Raw genomic sequence first — 16,758 nt, 5'->3', positions numbered from 1 at the left:
TGAATGACTAGTCGACTAAATGCTTTAAAGGAACCTCTAAAAAAAAAATAGTGTAATAAAGAATCGTGTGATCAGACCCATTTATTACGAGGTATGCACACAAGAAGTGGTTCAAAAACCACTGGACAAAGCACAACAGAATGAAACAGAATGCAAAAGTTTAGGGTTAGTAAGATTTTTTGTTTAATGTTTTTGAAAAATATCTTATGCTCCACCTTTTTTAACAACAATACAGTAAAAAAAAAAAATAACATTGTGAAATATCACAATTTAAAACAACCATTTTCTATTTCAAAATAATTTAAAATGTAATGTATTCCTGTAATTGTCACCCAGTCTTCAGTGTCATATGATCCTTCAGAAATCATTCTAATTTGCTGATTGTGATTTTCAGGATATTTTGATGAATAGAAATGATTAATGATAGAATATAATTTTTGGTAATAAAAATGTGTTTACTGTCACTTTTTGCTCAATATAATGTGTTGAATAAAAGTATTATTATTATTATTTATTTTATTTTTTAAATCTTGTGATAATGACCCCATAGTTGAATTTGACATGTTCCCTGAAAACTGTCAAATTTATGACACATGATTATTTTAATCAAGGCTGTCAAACAAGATTAAAATAATTTCTCTTCATTTCAAGCCATTTTAATTCTACTTCTATTTAAATTTAATGTACAGTTATAGTTCCTGTTTGCTACTTCAATTCCAATAGTCTAGAATTAGAACTTCAGATTCTTTATAATTCAGAATGGTGTCCAAACATACAGACAAAAACAACAAGACACGACACACCGGTCAGTAGCTATGTTTCCATCCAAAGTTACGAATTAAACTAAATGCGCAAAATTGGAATATCGCTTTAAATATTTGTGAATATTTCAACTCTGTGGATGTTTCCATCCAGTGAGTTGAAGAGAACAAAATAGTCACTTACTGATTAACTTGCGCATAAATATCACAAAGAAAAACTTAATTTGCTGCAGTAGGAGAAGGCGCTTTGTATAATCATTTTTGCACACAATAAATTATGAACTTCAGAGCGTGTAGACCAAATGCAGTCATGTTATATTATTTCAGAGCCTGCTGTTTAGGAGCAGTCCTGGGAGTTAATTATAACAAATCACTTTGACAAAACTTTGCTCAAGCATTTTAGATGCTGTGCAATGAGATCGGTCCGTTGGTTGGTCCAGTTTTATGCTGTCCCATTACAAAGTCACAGGTCTTTTTTGATGCGCATTAAGCAATTTATTTGCTAAAACTGTTTGTAGTTTATGCGCATGTTTTCTTACCGGATAAGAAATTTATCCGACTTAGTTAAGCGCATTCGTTTTTTTTTTTTATGCACATTTTTAGAATTAATGCGCATCTTGGCGTTTCCAAGATTTGTATTTTTTTTTTTTTATGCGATATCCCAAAATGTGCATGAAAATAGATGGATAGAAACTTAGGCCACACTTTATATTAGGTGGCCTTAACTACTATGTACTTACATCAAAAATAAGTACAATGTACTTATTGTGGTCATATTGTATTTCAAAACACTTTTGCTGCTATTGAAGTGGAATACGGGTAAAGTTAGGCACAGGTCTGGTGGTATAAGAGTGGGTTAAGGTGTAAGGGTTGGGTCAACAGTGTAATTATAAATGTATTTACAGAAATTAATTAGAGATGTAATTACATATAGGTATTTTTAAATATATAAGTACAATGTAAGAACATGTACACAATAAGTGCATTGTATCAAATGATTAATTTAAATGTTAGTACATAGTAGTTAAGGCCACCTAATATAAAGTGGGACCGAAACTTAGCTAGTGAAGTCAATCTACATGTATAAAACAACAAAATAACGTGCAGACTGCAAGCAAAAATGTGTAGTCAACTACACAGTCCTCTCAACAATGGAGTTCTTAACAGAAATGTGTATTAGTTAATCACCACCACTAAAATATTAATGCTAAAGCAGAAATTTAGTAACAATTCTAGATAAAGCTAATCATCTAGTCAGACAGGTGCACTAGTTGCCCATCCTGACCCATCCCAAGCATGTGTACCTAGTGTGCACAGTGGTGAGGCTTGTTCAGGGCCTGCCTGCTGCTTTTCATTTGCAGTGTGATGAATCATAGCGGTAGTGATAAACACTATTCCACTGCTTTGCGGATAACTTCTCAGGGTGCTGTCACTCACACACACATGGCACACAGCAGAACAGACAGACGTGGGCTCCACCGAGGCAGAGACGCGTCTTACTTCTCACAGTTTCCTCGCTCTCCCTCTCTCTCACACAAAACCTGCACTCGCCTTCTCAGAATTGGTACGCACACACCCATAATCAGACACAAATAACATCTCTTTCCCACACTCACACTCGTCTGAGTTCCTGTTCTCACACAACCAGTGTTTTCAGGCTTTCCTCACAGATCCTCAAGTATTCTCGCCGAGTTCCTCTCACTCACATATAGGCTATTTTCACTCATATGAGTGTTATAGGTGTGGCGTCTCAACTTATTGAGCTGCCTACTAATGTCTCATAACCTAGAGCGCTGTCTACCTAGAAAGCATTTCTAGACAATAAAGATACAAGTCTATGATGCCCAAATGCGCTGTTTGATTAAGCAGCTCACTAGGTTTTTGAACACTGTGCACATGATGCCCCAAAATGGTGTCTCACTATAATTTATGAGACATCAAGCCTATAATACCCACAACTTCAGTCCAATTAGGAAGCTATTTATTTATTCCTTTAATATTTATGTCTAAGGAAGAAGCTCACTGGGTACTGACACAGTCTCTCTCTTTCTCTGGTGTTTACATTATCTCTTTCTTTCTATCTCTCACAGTCTCTTACCCTGGACACTTTAAACTCATAAGTATCTATTCCAAGACCTATTTACCACAGAGGAGTCTGATTCATTCAGACAGCTCTGAGTGTGTGTGTAATGAAACTAGTTTGCTATTGTCCGCTGAGATGTGTAATAAGTCAGTGTTTGAAGCATGCTTGTATATATATTAAAATTAAGCCTGGGGTTTAGATTGTGCTGCACATATCTAAAAATGTCACAGCTTACATTTTTCAGACCTTGCTGCATTCATTACCCATGTTTCTCTCTCTCACTGTGGCTGCATTCCACAAGGAAAGGTGCTTAACAGCCTCCTGCACGCGACTTAAAACGTGCAAAACACCTAAAACGTGTATATAAACCCACAATCCTCCTCAGAGCAAATCTTAACACTACTTTGGAAACCTCAAGCTTCCAAATGCAGCTCAGCGATCCGGTCCAAAGATGGCTTTGCCAAACACCTCTTGAGATTCACAGAATTCTCTCTCTCTCAAGCATTACACATTGCTTCGCTCATTTCATACAATTTTCCGGCAAATAAAGACATGCTTACTAGAAGCTTTGAAAAGATTTCAAACGGTCTTCTTCGGACCACTTACTGAGTTGCTCTTTCCATCTGAAAGGGAGAAAGAGGGCTCTTTCAACTTCAGACGAGGGGGCTTTGAGAGTGTCCCACACTGCTCTCTGTCCCCTGATATGAAAACACACCACGGAGGAGAAGACTCTGAGACACCAAGGCCAAAGCAACCTAATCCATATAAACAGGGCTGAAATGACACTGATAGGATTCTGCTTATGGGCTTACTGGGTTGCTTATTAAATTAATACTTTGAAGTCCTGTACAATGACAAGTTTTATGAAGGGATATCACACTTTTATTCCTTTAGCATCGACAATTTAATCAACGGAGTGAAATGTCTACAGGGAATGAGGCGTTTCATTTGTTGTGAAAATGAAAGTGATTATCAAAAAATGTAATTTCCCAAAAAATAACAGGGAATTTTGTGATTGGAATTATCAATAAGTTTATTTTTTAATTAAACATTGGTGCCTTTTATCATACATCTGTTGCTACTTTAAAAAAGCAAGTTACTCAGTGTTTTACCATGGTAAAAACATTCCAAATTTGATCATTATTTACTCATCCTCATGTCATTCCAATCATTTATTGAAACACACACAAATACTATTTTAAATATGTCAAATGTTTTTTTGTACATACAAAGAAAATAAATAAGATCCAATTTCATTTGGACCAGAAAGTTCTTCACAATATTTCTTCTTTTGTGTTGCACGGAAGAAATGAAGTCATGCAGGTTTTAGAATGACATGAAGCAGAGTAAGCTAAAAAATAAAACATCCACAGGTATGGATGTTTGAACGTGGAGTTTCTTTCATGGAGAAACAGCTAAATCTACCAGATGACTCTGAATCTCTGTTCTCTAAGATGTGAGGAGAAAAAAACACCTTGAGGTTATGCTATCAAATAAAGCTCAGAGGGTTACAAAACCATGCCTCTGGCTTTAAAATGCCGTTTCACACAAACTCTCTGGCTTATACACACACATCGTCTGCCTGGCAGGAGCGGATTAGAAAAAAAGTGTTTCCAAAACACATGCTGATGATGGGTGAAGCAGAGTTTCAAGACTTTACAAACACAGAGGCGCAGTGTTTGGCCTTGTGAATGGTGTGATAGCTCTGAGTGCTTCAAACTAATACAATCACTTGCACAGAACACACAATATGCAGCCATACATGCACCAAACTCATAAGCATGTTTCCTGTGAATATCAAAACGAAATATTCTACTCATTAACCTTAATGCTATGTGAGTTGTAGAAAACAGCTAAGCTAACCAGCAATGTTTTGAGCCTTACTGCCTCCACTGCCATTGCGTGTTTCATTGTTGCTGCACATTAATAATGAATACATGCCTGCAGCAACGCCCAAGCTTCCTGAGGGACAATGAGAGGACCCCTGGAGCAATTTGCGGTTAATGCTTTGCTCTGGAGTAAACTGGTGATGGAATTGAACAAGCAATCTTCAGGTTTCTGAGTCTTAACCACTACACCACATCAACCCAATTCAAGCAAGTTTACAAAACCTCCAAGCTGAAAGCTGAAATTTCAATCAAGATCTTTAAGTATCAAACAACTATAACTCTGGAGAAAGTGAATACTTACGATCTAGGCCATTGATGTAGCGCATGGTGATCTCACAGTGGCCCCACACCGCACTGACAATGGGGTACAGCTTTTTACCCTTAAGGCCTCTGAAGGCCACTCCGAGGTACTGTCCGTCCACCATGAAGCTCAACGTGCCCTCATCCATGTCCAGCACCACCATCAAGGCATCTGGCAGCACAAAGGCCTCTTCTGGCTCCAGGAAGCTTGGGTATGTGGGTGCAGAAGAGGCCGGCCGGTTCTTACTGTTATGGTAGAGCTTGTTACGTCCCAGGTCCCAGCCCCAGGACTCGCTATCACTGCCAACTAAAGAAGTGTAGCCCACCGAGTGCAACGGGGCATCTGCCGTGGCCACGCCCACCACCGCATGTGTGCCCCGTTGCCTAGTAGGCCAATGGATCCTCCAAACGTGGAGTCCTCGCGTGTATCCCACCCTTCCGCGAATGCCATCGGTACTCTGGGCAACAGGGTGCCGATGGAAGGTGAGTTTGTCGTCGTCCTTGATGAAGATATTAAGCGAGCGGTCATCCGGGTTCCAGGCATGTCGGAGCTGCTGCTCATACGGAGCAGGGGGCATGTCCAGGAGTAGGTCCAGCCGGGCTGGTTTGAAGAAATCCGGCCCTCTCAGTTCTCTCCTCAGGGGCCTGTAGGACGGCTCCCCGCGCACGTCTACAGACTTGATGCTCCCTGAGATCTTCTGGCCCATGGCTTGGCTGGTTGGAAAGGGGTAGGGAGGAGGGGAGAGGGAAGGGATGGTGTAATGCAGGGGCTGGGCTTCTGGGGTCCGCCGTTACCTCATCAAAGCACCAAGACGTCAGCCTGAGGCCCCCAAACTCTCGTCAGCATCAGCGGTGGCGAAAGTGCCAGCCTTACTGAAGCCCTAGGAGAAAACACACCAACATACAACGTCATTAAAACAGCATCAAAGAGTCTGCAGGCTGGTTTTATGAGTGCATCTAGAACTAAAAGTGTGAATCTCAAAGGTGTTAAGGATAAAAATGGTAACAGAAATAAAGGAAGCACATAAATAAGAAGACATGAAGATGAGCAGAAGGAGAGGATCATGGCCAACCGCAGCCTGACAGCGTGTGAGAGACTGCCATGGGGAAGGATGCAATAATGAGTGCTGCAGGTGAGAAAGAGACACCTTCTGTATGACATACAGAAACACTGAAGACGCACATATTCACATGTGACAAGACATGTCACCTGTAGCTCAAAAACAGCCCAGCTTATGTCAACACAGCGCAATACAGACCCACATATACTGCATTTAAAAAATTGTATAAATGCTATTCATTCTAAAGAGCTATAGCCACTTTCAATCACTTAGCAGATGTATTTTAATAAGGTACCTTTTGGAAAATGGCAATAAATAAATACCACAAAAAAAAACCTGAAGAAAATTGCTGCCATGCTTGTGTATGCGAAACCTGCTGCCACAAGGTGTGGGTGACTACCAGAGCATTGCTATCTTCTGCGATTTTTACAGCATTATTTTGCAGTTGCTAGGGTCTTCTGGGTGGTTGCTTGTTGTTCTGCGTGATTGCAAGGAGGCTCAAGTCAAAAGAGCCCAAAATCCACATGATATTCTCATCTCTAATTATGGCTTGGAAGTTCAAAGTCTTCACCAATGTAAAATTATTTTGATTGTAATTATTATTATTTTATGGCCTTTTTCTTTTTTATAGATAGAACAGTAGAGAGATGAACAGGAAAGCACTATGAGGACAGAAGGGGACGGGATTGGCAAAGGACCTCAAGATGGGAATCGAATTTGGGTCTCCATGTGTGAGCGCAGCTGCACTGTATGTCGATACACTAACCATGAGGCTGTTGGCTATTGTGATTATTTTGATTGTTAATCTGATTGCATAAAAGAGTCATTATCGGTCTCTGCACATTTTCAGGCATCATTGGAGTCTGTAACACAAATGGCATGGGATAAGTTACATGAAGAATATGTGCCTTAATACTGTCTCAATAACTCTAAGTATGAGAATCAGCACTAGGGAAAAGAATGGAAGCCAAAACACAGCATTATTTATTTCTAGGTTCCTGTGAGAAAGGGTGAGAGAAGGAAAAAGAGAGAACAAAAGAGAGAGATTCAGTTCGCATCAGCCTCAATGTCACAAAAATACCTCCACATTAAAAGCCCATTTCAGAGTGTGCTGGAGATGCGATACTGATGTATGAAACGCTAGCAGGAACTTCCTGCTACAGTAAGTGATGCATGGTCTTTTCCTTGAATAAGAAAGTCTCAGCCCACGAAGCAGCTCTACAAAAAAGACAGCTAGGGGATGTTTACATAAACTGTCTTATTGTGTCCGTTGCATCTGACAGTTGCAAAGTATCTAACCGATTCTTCTGCTCCATGAATGCAGTGTTTCAAAGAAGTCAAAAAGTTTAACTTTGAAAAACAAAGCATAGTGATAAACAGCAGTATTTAGCTGTTTCCATATGTCAACGTTTATTTCACTACAAAAAAAGCCAAATGTAGCATAGAGAATTTCAATTCAAATAAACCAGTGAATAGTGTATCCACTTCATTAATATGAACCATTAAACAAACTGACTCACTAAATGAACTGAATAAGAGCTAGAAGAGTGTGTTTGAATATTACTACACTATTGTAGCTTGTTAGGCTGTTTGTGTGATACAATTAACACTAAACAGCGCCATGTTAGACTACTACTTGTCAGAGTACAGCTCATTATGGGAGAAGCTACGATACTGTAAAAACGCCTCAGTTACGATACTACGATGTAGGCAAGTTAGAAGTGTCGCTTCTTTAGCTTCTCCATAGCAGTGCTGAACAACATATTCACACTCAGTCAGACGAACAGTCATCACCAACGTGGGTCACCAACACAAAGGAAAAAGGTCACACATACCATACATGGGCAGAAACACATCTCAGACGGTCTCAACACATTAAGGTCACAGAGAAAGAGAGACAGGAAAAGAGAGAGCTGAATTCAGACGACAGGAAGGAGGGTAGCCAGACAGCCAGACAGTCAGAGCCCGGAATACTGGGTAAGAGTTACCAATATTAAAGGAAAAATAATTGAGGTAATGAAAGAAGTAGGATAGAATGTGAATGTGTGCGTGTGAGAGAGAGAAAGAATGAATGAAAAAGAGAGAGAGGTTGCTGCCCTAACATGCCACTCACAGCTATCATAACGTGTGCTAGGAGTCGAGGTGTTAGGTTTTCCGTATCGTATTTCAGAGCTGGAGAGTCTCCCGCAGCAGGGCACAAAGGGTTTCACAGTCTTGCTGCCGTGCAGAAGCACAGTAATGTGTTTCATTCAGGTTGTGTTTGGTTCAGAGCGTATACGTCAGTTTAACTAACATTCCCTCATTCAAACCGCTGTAGTCACTAATAACTGTAATAAACACAGACACAAAAATAATTACGCTGTTAGTCTGGGAGTTGTAGACAGACTTTTAAACACTGTTCTCACATTAGGTAATTACATGAAGGCTTGTAAAACAAGGTTTGAGAAAAAGAAACACAAAATACACTGACGAGACAACAAAAAGCTTTTTGTGGATCAATTCATTCCATTAAGCACCGGATTGAGCCTGAAAATGTATAAAACTGAAAGTGCATTAGGACGATTCAAAAATGTCCACTTCATACCCACTAATATTTCTATATTTATGTTTACATAAAACCGAGTATTATACCTCCTGTATCTACCATCGCCCAAAATAGCTTGACTTTTAACTTCAACCGTGTTGACAACTTACAGTAAAGATGAATAAATGAATAAACAGATGGATGGAAAGACAGACAGACTGGCAGATATAGATAGATCAAAGATAGATAGATAGATAGACAGACAGACAGCTGGTGTATTTCAGTGCGTCACAGCAGAGTGACTGAGTCACGCCGTAAGATGGTGACCGCATGGCATGACTGTACCATGCCTTTGGGGCGTTACACTGCTGATATAAAATGTCAAAGTCAAGCTGAGAAGTGGAAAAAAAGAAGAAAAAAGTCCACTACATCAATTACACTCGCTCTCCTCAGGGGTAATGATCCCGAACCATATGAGACACGACTAACGCAATTATAACAACCTCATTCTAATGGACCGCTGATGTGTTGTCTCCATCTGCTTAGCCATGCGAGACAAGACTACAGATAAAAGCGGTCTGCCAGGACCGTACGTCTCCGCATGGGAAAATGCCCATTTGTGCTGACTTATCTATTAGAAAAACAAAACCACTCGGCTGGTGAGCGTGTTGCTGGGATGGGGCTGCTATGGCTATAAGTCAAAGAAAAGCAAAGTAGAAGTCAAAACAATCCTGGTATAATTGTGCCCTGTGGCTCCTCTGTGGAGTGATGTTTTCAATCAAGCCAAATGTCTTTTTTTCTATGCTTGGAAGCCGTTTTGGGTTATTGAAATTAAGAATAAAAATCGAAACTGGTCTTCCATCTGCAACATTTTTGGATAATAAACATCTTCCTCAATTTGCCATTCCACACTATTTGTTTTGCTTGTCCCATCATAAAGATAACGTTCTTTGTTTTCGGGCCAGCGTAATTGAATTTTCCGTTACTGCGTTGGGTGTTTGGCGAACTCCCCAGGACTCAAGAGCTTGTAGCTGTTCTGCATGACTAGAGGAATGATAATATCGCAGACCCCAGGCTGCTCGCCTGAAAGGCCTGAATGCTGTTTTACACAATAGTTAGGTCTGTCCATGCAATCTGATTGGCCGAAAGCCATGTGTTGCATCTTGGAGGACATTTACAGTTGAAATAAAATGGCATGAAATGACCAAGTGTGAATATACCCATTTGACGAAGTAAAACTGACAGAACCAACAAAAATCACAGCGTGGGTGGATGGATGGATGAATGGATGGACACTTGGTTATTTCACTTTGGTTTTATTCCATGACGGATGGACAAAATTGACAAAAAATTCTATGGAAGTCTATGGAACCCAATACTGTTTGGTTCTTCAAAATATCTTCTTTTGTGTGCCAAAGAACAAACAAAGTCATACAGTTTTCGAATGACATGAGGGGGAGTAAATAATGACATAATTTTAATTTTTAGAGGATTACCTCTTTAAATAATACACATCTGAATCTGTGGAGCTGACCTATGTGACGTTTGTCTGTGTGTTCACACTGTTTAGTCTACTGGACATTACTGTGTAGACCTACATCCTCATCTGAATTTGTTTATGTTTCAGCACCCATCAGACCCTCAGCAGAGCCTCTTTCTCGCACGCTGTGTGGCACACGGGGGCTAGCGTTTCCCTTCAGGATGCTGGGGGGGGGGCTGTGATAAAGCGAGAGCCTGGTGCCTGGCCCCTCGCCTGCGTTACCCTGGTCACCAGAGACGTGATGGACACGCACACCTCCAGCCACCGGTGGCTTTGATGAGTAGGAACACACATTCGCCATCTGTTGTTTATCTTTGCATCCTCTCTCTCTCTCTCCATTTCACCAGGAACATCTCTCTCTCCTCTGTGGCTAGTGTCATTCATTTGCTCACACTTTCTGTCTCTTGTTTCTTAACTCACTCCCAGCTGGATAGACCAGTTAAAACCAGTTTGAAAAGGCAGCTGGTCTAGACTGTTGATTAGCTAGACTGTCAGACCTCAGACCTGATTTCAAGCTAATAAATCATCTTATCAATCAGACTACCTTAAACGATTAGGTCATCCAAAAATGAAAATTTTCACTCATTCTCAAGTCCTTCCAAACCCATATGACATTCTTTCTGCTGTGAAACGGAAACATACAAAGAGATTTTGATTTTGTTGTACCTGACTGTATTTTTCATACAATTACAATGAATGAGGACTATAACTTTCAAGCTTCAAAAAAGCAGCATGAATGTATCTTAAAAGCAGTTGCTCTTGAGCTACCTAACAAATGTATAATATAAATCCTCTGAATAAAACAGCTTTGTGTGATGAACAGACCTGATATTTAAGTTGTTACTCACTGATATTCTGAACAGCTGCTCTAGTTCTCCTTTGCACAGTCATGAGAGTTCATTACTAGATCTGTGAATAAATTGTTCTTTTCATTCAGGTCTTTTTTTATGAATTGCTTGAATATTTAGTTTGAATGATTAACTGGTCAAATCCTTACTGACTGAATGATCTGGCTGCAGTAGTTAACAGATCACAGGGGGAAATTTTCAATGTATTTTCAGTGAACCTAAATTTTGTTCTTATTGTATGGCTTTAGAAGATTTTTTATACACTACCATTCAGAAGTTCATGAGCAATATGATTTTTTTTAGAAATTAATATTTTTATTCCGCAAGGAAGCATTAAATTGATTAAAAGTGACAGTGAAGACATTCATAATGTTACAAAGGATATCGGTTTTAAAAATGCTGTTCTTTTAACTTTCCATCCTGAAAAAAAAAAAAAGTTACCACAGTCATGGTTACCATAAAAATATTAAGCAGCACTACTGTTTTCAACATTGATTGTAATGTTTCTTGACCAAATCAGCATATTAGAATGATTTTGATTGACAATGTGACAATCTAAAACTGGAGTAATGTCAGCTGAAAATTAAGCTCTGTCACGCCAGGAATAAATTTCACTTTAAAATGCAATAATATTCCACAATATTCCAGTATTTCTGTGTACATAAATGCATGAGGAAATTGAGAGTTCTTTAAAAAAAAATATCTTAGCAGCAAACTCCAAAATATTTGTACGGCAGTTTAGCGCATAATGAATCATATGGTTCATTTTTATGGTGCTTTTGCAACCTATTGAAGCTTGAAAGTCTCATACTATACATTTCTTTTTTGTTTTATGTAAGACATTTGTTGAGCAATTCAATCAATTCATAGACCTGCAAAAACCCAGCACACCATCTACAAGTACCTGTTTTTTTCCCCAGCAGTGCTAACATTGCATTTTTGTCCATCGTTTCTCTCCGTCTTGTTTTCCTCCCCACCCCCACCCTTATCAATCTCCCTGTCCCTCTCTCTTTGTCACTTACTCAGAGGGCAGATCAGTAAAGCCTATGTCCAGTGCTCTATCATTCAGAGAGCACAGGACAGACAGCCGTATGGCCACATGCCCCCCCTGCCTCTGTCCACCTACACAGTCCTAATTAAACAGACCTAGCCCATGGAGACACACTGCCGACACACACACACGCACGTGATGTGAGAAAAAATGCTCTCACAACAGGCATCTGTCAAAGCAGGCCTTGCTGTTTTTCTGTTCAGAACATTCTGGAATAAAGTATAAGTCACCGGCCATGTTTAGTAATAAAAATTATGAGACGTTCCTGCACACTGGGTATTAAGTTCGAGTGTGTGAGAGAAAGTTCTCCGTATGACATGTCCTGATGGGCGAGATGTGTTCTGAAGTGACACACAAGCAGATGAATCCAGCGATCGCCCTTGGAGCCTGTCACATCAAAGTGAAACTAGAGACTACGAATACAGCCGAGACAGGATAAATGCAAACCTTACGACAACGCTGCTTTTAATTAGAAGTCAGATATCTGTTTACAACGTATGCGCGGCTACTCATAGCAACAAAAACCCCCTCGCACGACACTTTACTAATTTTAATTTAACCCCCGCCTCGTCTGCACACTAAAATACCAGTCACACAGAACATAAATATAAAATATTCTCAAACGAGAACAGAAAGGAAATGACAGCATAAGAACATTCAGGACTGTGAAATCTGGTCACAAGAGTAACATCAAATGTGACAATGTTTCCAAACCAGAGATAAGTAATTTTTCTGTCAATGCTAAGTGCATTTACAAGCACTTTAAAAAGACGATTTTAGTCAGTTCATCCTTTTAAAGTGTCATACAAACACTTTATATGGACTGAAGTCGGAATAGCAGACCTAGACAATGTAACATGTAAAAAACGTGTAAATCAGAACATATGTGGAGCAGGATTGGGGTTTTTCACAAGGATACCTACAGATTAGGAATAGAAACCCTGACAAAATGTCCTGTCTTCTGTTGAAGTTGCTGTTGGTTAATTCATAAACTCAGATTAGCATGTAAGAGATTGCTTTAATTGTTTTTAGCTTGATGTCATTGAGCCTGGCTAGGACATGATGTGAGAGACAAAAATATATCATTCATACTTTACCAGAACAAAACAAGTCAACGTGAAAACTACCACAGACTTTGAACATTTAAAACATCCAAACCTATGTGACAAGGATGTGTTACTTTACATCTAATGTTTATACCATGTGGCCATTTTGCCTGTATGTCCTGTTAAGCCCTATTCCAATTATCCCAATATAAACCCCTGTTCAGTTTCTCTGTCTAGCTAAACAAGCATGTATTACAAACTAACACAAAACTATTATATTGAATAAAGTATGGCAGCCTGTGTGCATTTGTCACCAAAAAAGCTATTAAACATCCAAACCTACACTACTGTTGAAACACGAGTCGGTAAGATTTTGTTTTTGAAGTTTACTTACCATGTACGTACTTTATCCATGTGATGGCAAAACTGAATTTTCAACCATTATTTCAGTCTTAAGTGACACATGATCCTTTATAAATCCTAATATGCTGGTATGGTGCTCAAGAAACTTTTCTTATTATAACCAACGCTGAAAACAACTTTTAAAGCTGTTCCAAATATCTCCAATACAAGATCCAATTATATTTCTTTCCGTCTAGCAAAACAAGTCCACGTTATAAACTATCGCAAAATAACTATGATAAATACCACAATAAAACTCCATTTAATAAAACACTGTCGACTTCAAGCATCTATTTGTCACCAGAAAGCCAATGAAACATCCCAAACCTTTGTGACAGGGCCATGCTAAATCTGATTTTCATTAAATGTGACTTTTTTTTCTATACTTCCTATTAATCTGTTCCAAATATCTCACAATATAATTTCCCATTCAATTTCCCTGTGCCTATGAGCACAAAAGTCTTCAGGCGCTGCAGTGAGAACATCAGATGCAGCTATGTGCAGGAAGAGTGTAAATATAAGACACAGCCATTGAAGTCCAGGCTTTCTGACAGCCCAAAAGCCATTTATCACTGTGACGAAAGTGTCCACCCCCAACCCAAAACCGGTAATCACACACTCACACACAAACACACACACATACAGCCTTGTGGCAGATGTGCTAGCCCACCTCCTGTCCTTTCAAACCCTTAAGCAGCACGGACACACACACACACACATATATGCGTCTGGCACTAATCCAGTGGCCCTCTCCAAAGGAGGGACATTGAATGGTTAGGCAAATGGTTGTGTAGCTCTTCACACGGCTAACAGCTGAGCTCTAAGCTCTCCCAGAAGAGCCTCTCCCCACAGAGCAGCTCCAGTCAGCTCTTTCCAGCCCACTGCTCTCAGACAACACACTCAGTGATTAAAGCAGTCCCACTGCCCTCCTTGTCCCACACACACACACAACCTGTGCCCCTGTCCCAAACTGCTCGCAACACACACATGCAGAGATCACTCACAAAAAGGCACATGAAATCATCAAGGTTTTTGGACTTGCACCATAGAAAATGAACATGATAAGCTTTTGGTACTTTGGCTTAGAAGTAGTGTGGTATTTTAGGATATGTACAGTGGTAATATCATATAAATATCACCTTTTGTGAATATGGTAATTGTTCAACACGGTGAAATATGTCAAATTGGCATGACGTTATCATGTTCTTTGGACATGGTACCACTGTACATAAATATGGTCATCTTTAAGCACTATGGAATATAACTATTAACATGGTGTTATATTATAAAATATAAATATTAGATAAAAAAATAGAAATGTTGCCTGGGCAACTGAAAAAAGTTGAATTACTAAAATGACTAAAACTGAAATAAAATAATAATAATAATAATAAAGATAAATATAAACAGAAATATAACCAGGACAAAAGCGCAGAAATATTTAGACTAAAATGAAACTGAAAATATAAAAATAAAATCTAATGCAAAATAGTATGCATTTTAAAATAGTATATAAATAATACTGAAATAACACAGAAAGAAAGGTATTCCTATGTATTTCAGGGCATTAAATCATGTGTGTGTGTGTTTTTGTTTTGTTTTTTTGAATGGTATGGACCATAGTAATATTAAGGTTTATATCTTTTTGAACTGTAGTATCCCTTTCAAAAAAGTACTGTGTTGGTACCAGGGTTCAGTGATGGCATGCATGTACCATAGTATGTTTCGGTACGGTCATATATCAATTACCATGATAACATCGTGGTAAAATCTTTCAGTACTATCAAAGCACCACAGAATGACCATGGCTTTGCAATATCATGACTTTTGTTTTACAGGTAAAATTTGTAAATGTAAAAAAGTACAACGGAATTACTATCGGATATCACCACTGTACCATAACACCACCACAGTACTTCTTTGTGAGAGATGCCCCACTGCACTCAACACAAAAACACACACAGTCTGTTCCATAAACATTCCCCCACTGGAAACACAGCCACACGCGCACAAACAGACACATGCAAATCCACAAGCCGCGCGTGCACACGAACATGAGGGACACAATGAAAAGCATTCAAATCTGCTCCCGGGCTAAGAGTCAGCCAGCGCTGTGGGAACGCTTCCTCTGAACACCAAACCAGAGGAAAGAGAAAGACAAACGATAGCCATGACGCGCAACTCTGGGAGGAGAAGATCCAGCTGTCCTCTAATCACCTTATCTGATCGTGCATGGCAGCTGAGAAAACACAGCTGGTTCAGGTAAAAATACTTCTCTTTCCAACCCACACAAGCACACTATCCTCAAGAGCAGGACCCGCCTAAAGCAAGAAGGGAAGAAATGAAAGATCACAAGATAGTTTCCTCACACAAGTAAACACACATCAAGTTCTTCATTACGCTCAAACACACACAAACACATGCCTCTTACACTGACCCGGTTGCGATGGTCTCCCCGGCAGAACTCCCCTGTTGTTGCCCGTTCAGGGAAAAAAAAACGCTGGAATAAAGGACGAAAGGAGCTCCTCTCTTTGTGAGAAGAAGCGCACACTAGTTCTTTCTCTTTTCTATGCGTCTCCCTGCTGAGGAAGGAGAAAAGAAGCTTCTCCCCAGAGATGTAACCCCCCCCACCCCCTCCCTGAGGTTAATCCCAGCCGTGGCAGCCGCCGTCCCACTCCTTACTCCTTACTCCTTACTCCTTACTCCGTCCTGTGTCACGGCTCCGGCTCCGAACTCCAGCTCGGCAGCCCGAAACAGAGAGAAGGGGAAGGAGAGAGAGAAAGAGGGAGGACAAGGAGAGAGAAAGAGGACAGACGGCAGTGCGAGCAGCAGCGTGAGAGCTGCCTCATGATGAAAGGCGATCCGCTGATCTCATCAAGCAAGGACACCAGGCAAACAGAGAGAGGGGAGGACACGCCCCTAACCCCACCCCCGATTTATGCATCCTCCTCCCTACGGTCTTTCACACTTTCGGCTCAGCCAATCAGCCGAGAGCTCCTCATAAACACGCATGCTTTGAGTCTCCAGCCTGTTACTTCCAGTGCTTGGATATCTGTTTTGAAAGATAATCTGACTCCAGCTTTAGTGGCAACAACTTTATGAGGATTTAGCATTGCTATGCTTATGTCCGACATTTAGGAAACGTTGCTTAAGAAAAAATGGCCCTATTCAGACAGGACTCGTCTTCCCTTAGAAGGTCAGGAGAGTTGTGTTTCACAGACTTGCTTGGTGATTTTACTCCTGTTCAAATTGG

At 40.0% G+C, this 16,758-nt stretch overlaps 1 protein-coding gene across 3 annotated transcripts in view; it reads right to left on the bottom strand.

The window, feature by feature from the left end:
- spsb4a (splA/ryanodine receptor domain and SOCS box containing 4a) overlaps nt 1–16,758 on the bottom strand; it is a 71,642-nt gene that overhangs the window by 30,399 nt on the left and 24,485 nt on the right. Inside the window, exons 1-2 of one of the 3 annotated variants that reach the window (XM_079378760.1) lie at nt 15,943–16,378; nt 5,035–5,914 (exon numbers count right to left, since the gene is read on the bottom strand). In XM_079378760.1, the coding sequence (XP_079234886.1) occupies nt 5,035–5,740 (706 nt within the window). In that variant the 5' untranslated portion in view covers nt 5,741–5,914; nt 15,943–16,378. Of the gene's footprint in view, nt 1–5,034; nt 5,915–15,722; nt 15,827–15,942; nt 16,379–16,758 lie in introns of those variants that run through there. The other 2 variants (XM_079378762.1, XM_079378761.1) reach the window with 2 other exon arrangements.

Source organism: Barbus barbus (assembly GCF_936440315.1).
Source record: "Barbus barbus genome assembly, chromosome: 26".
Classification (NCBI taxonomy): domain Eukaryota; kingdom Metazoa; phylum Chordata; class Actinopteri; order Cypriniformes; family Cyprinidae; genus Barbus; species Barbus barbus.
This window is presented reverse-complemented; position numbering and strand designations above follow the sequence as displayed.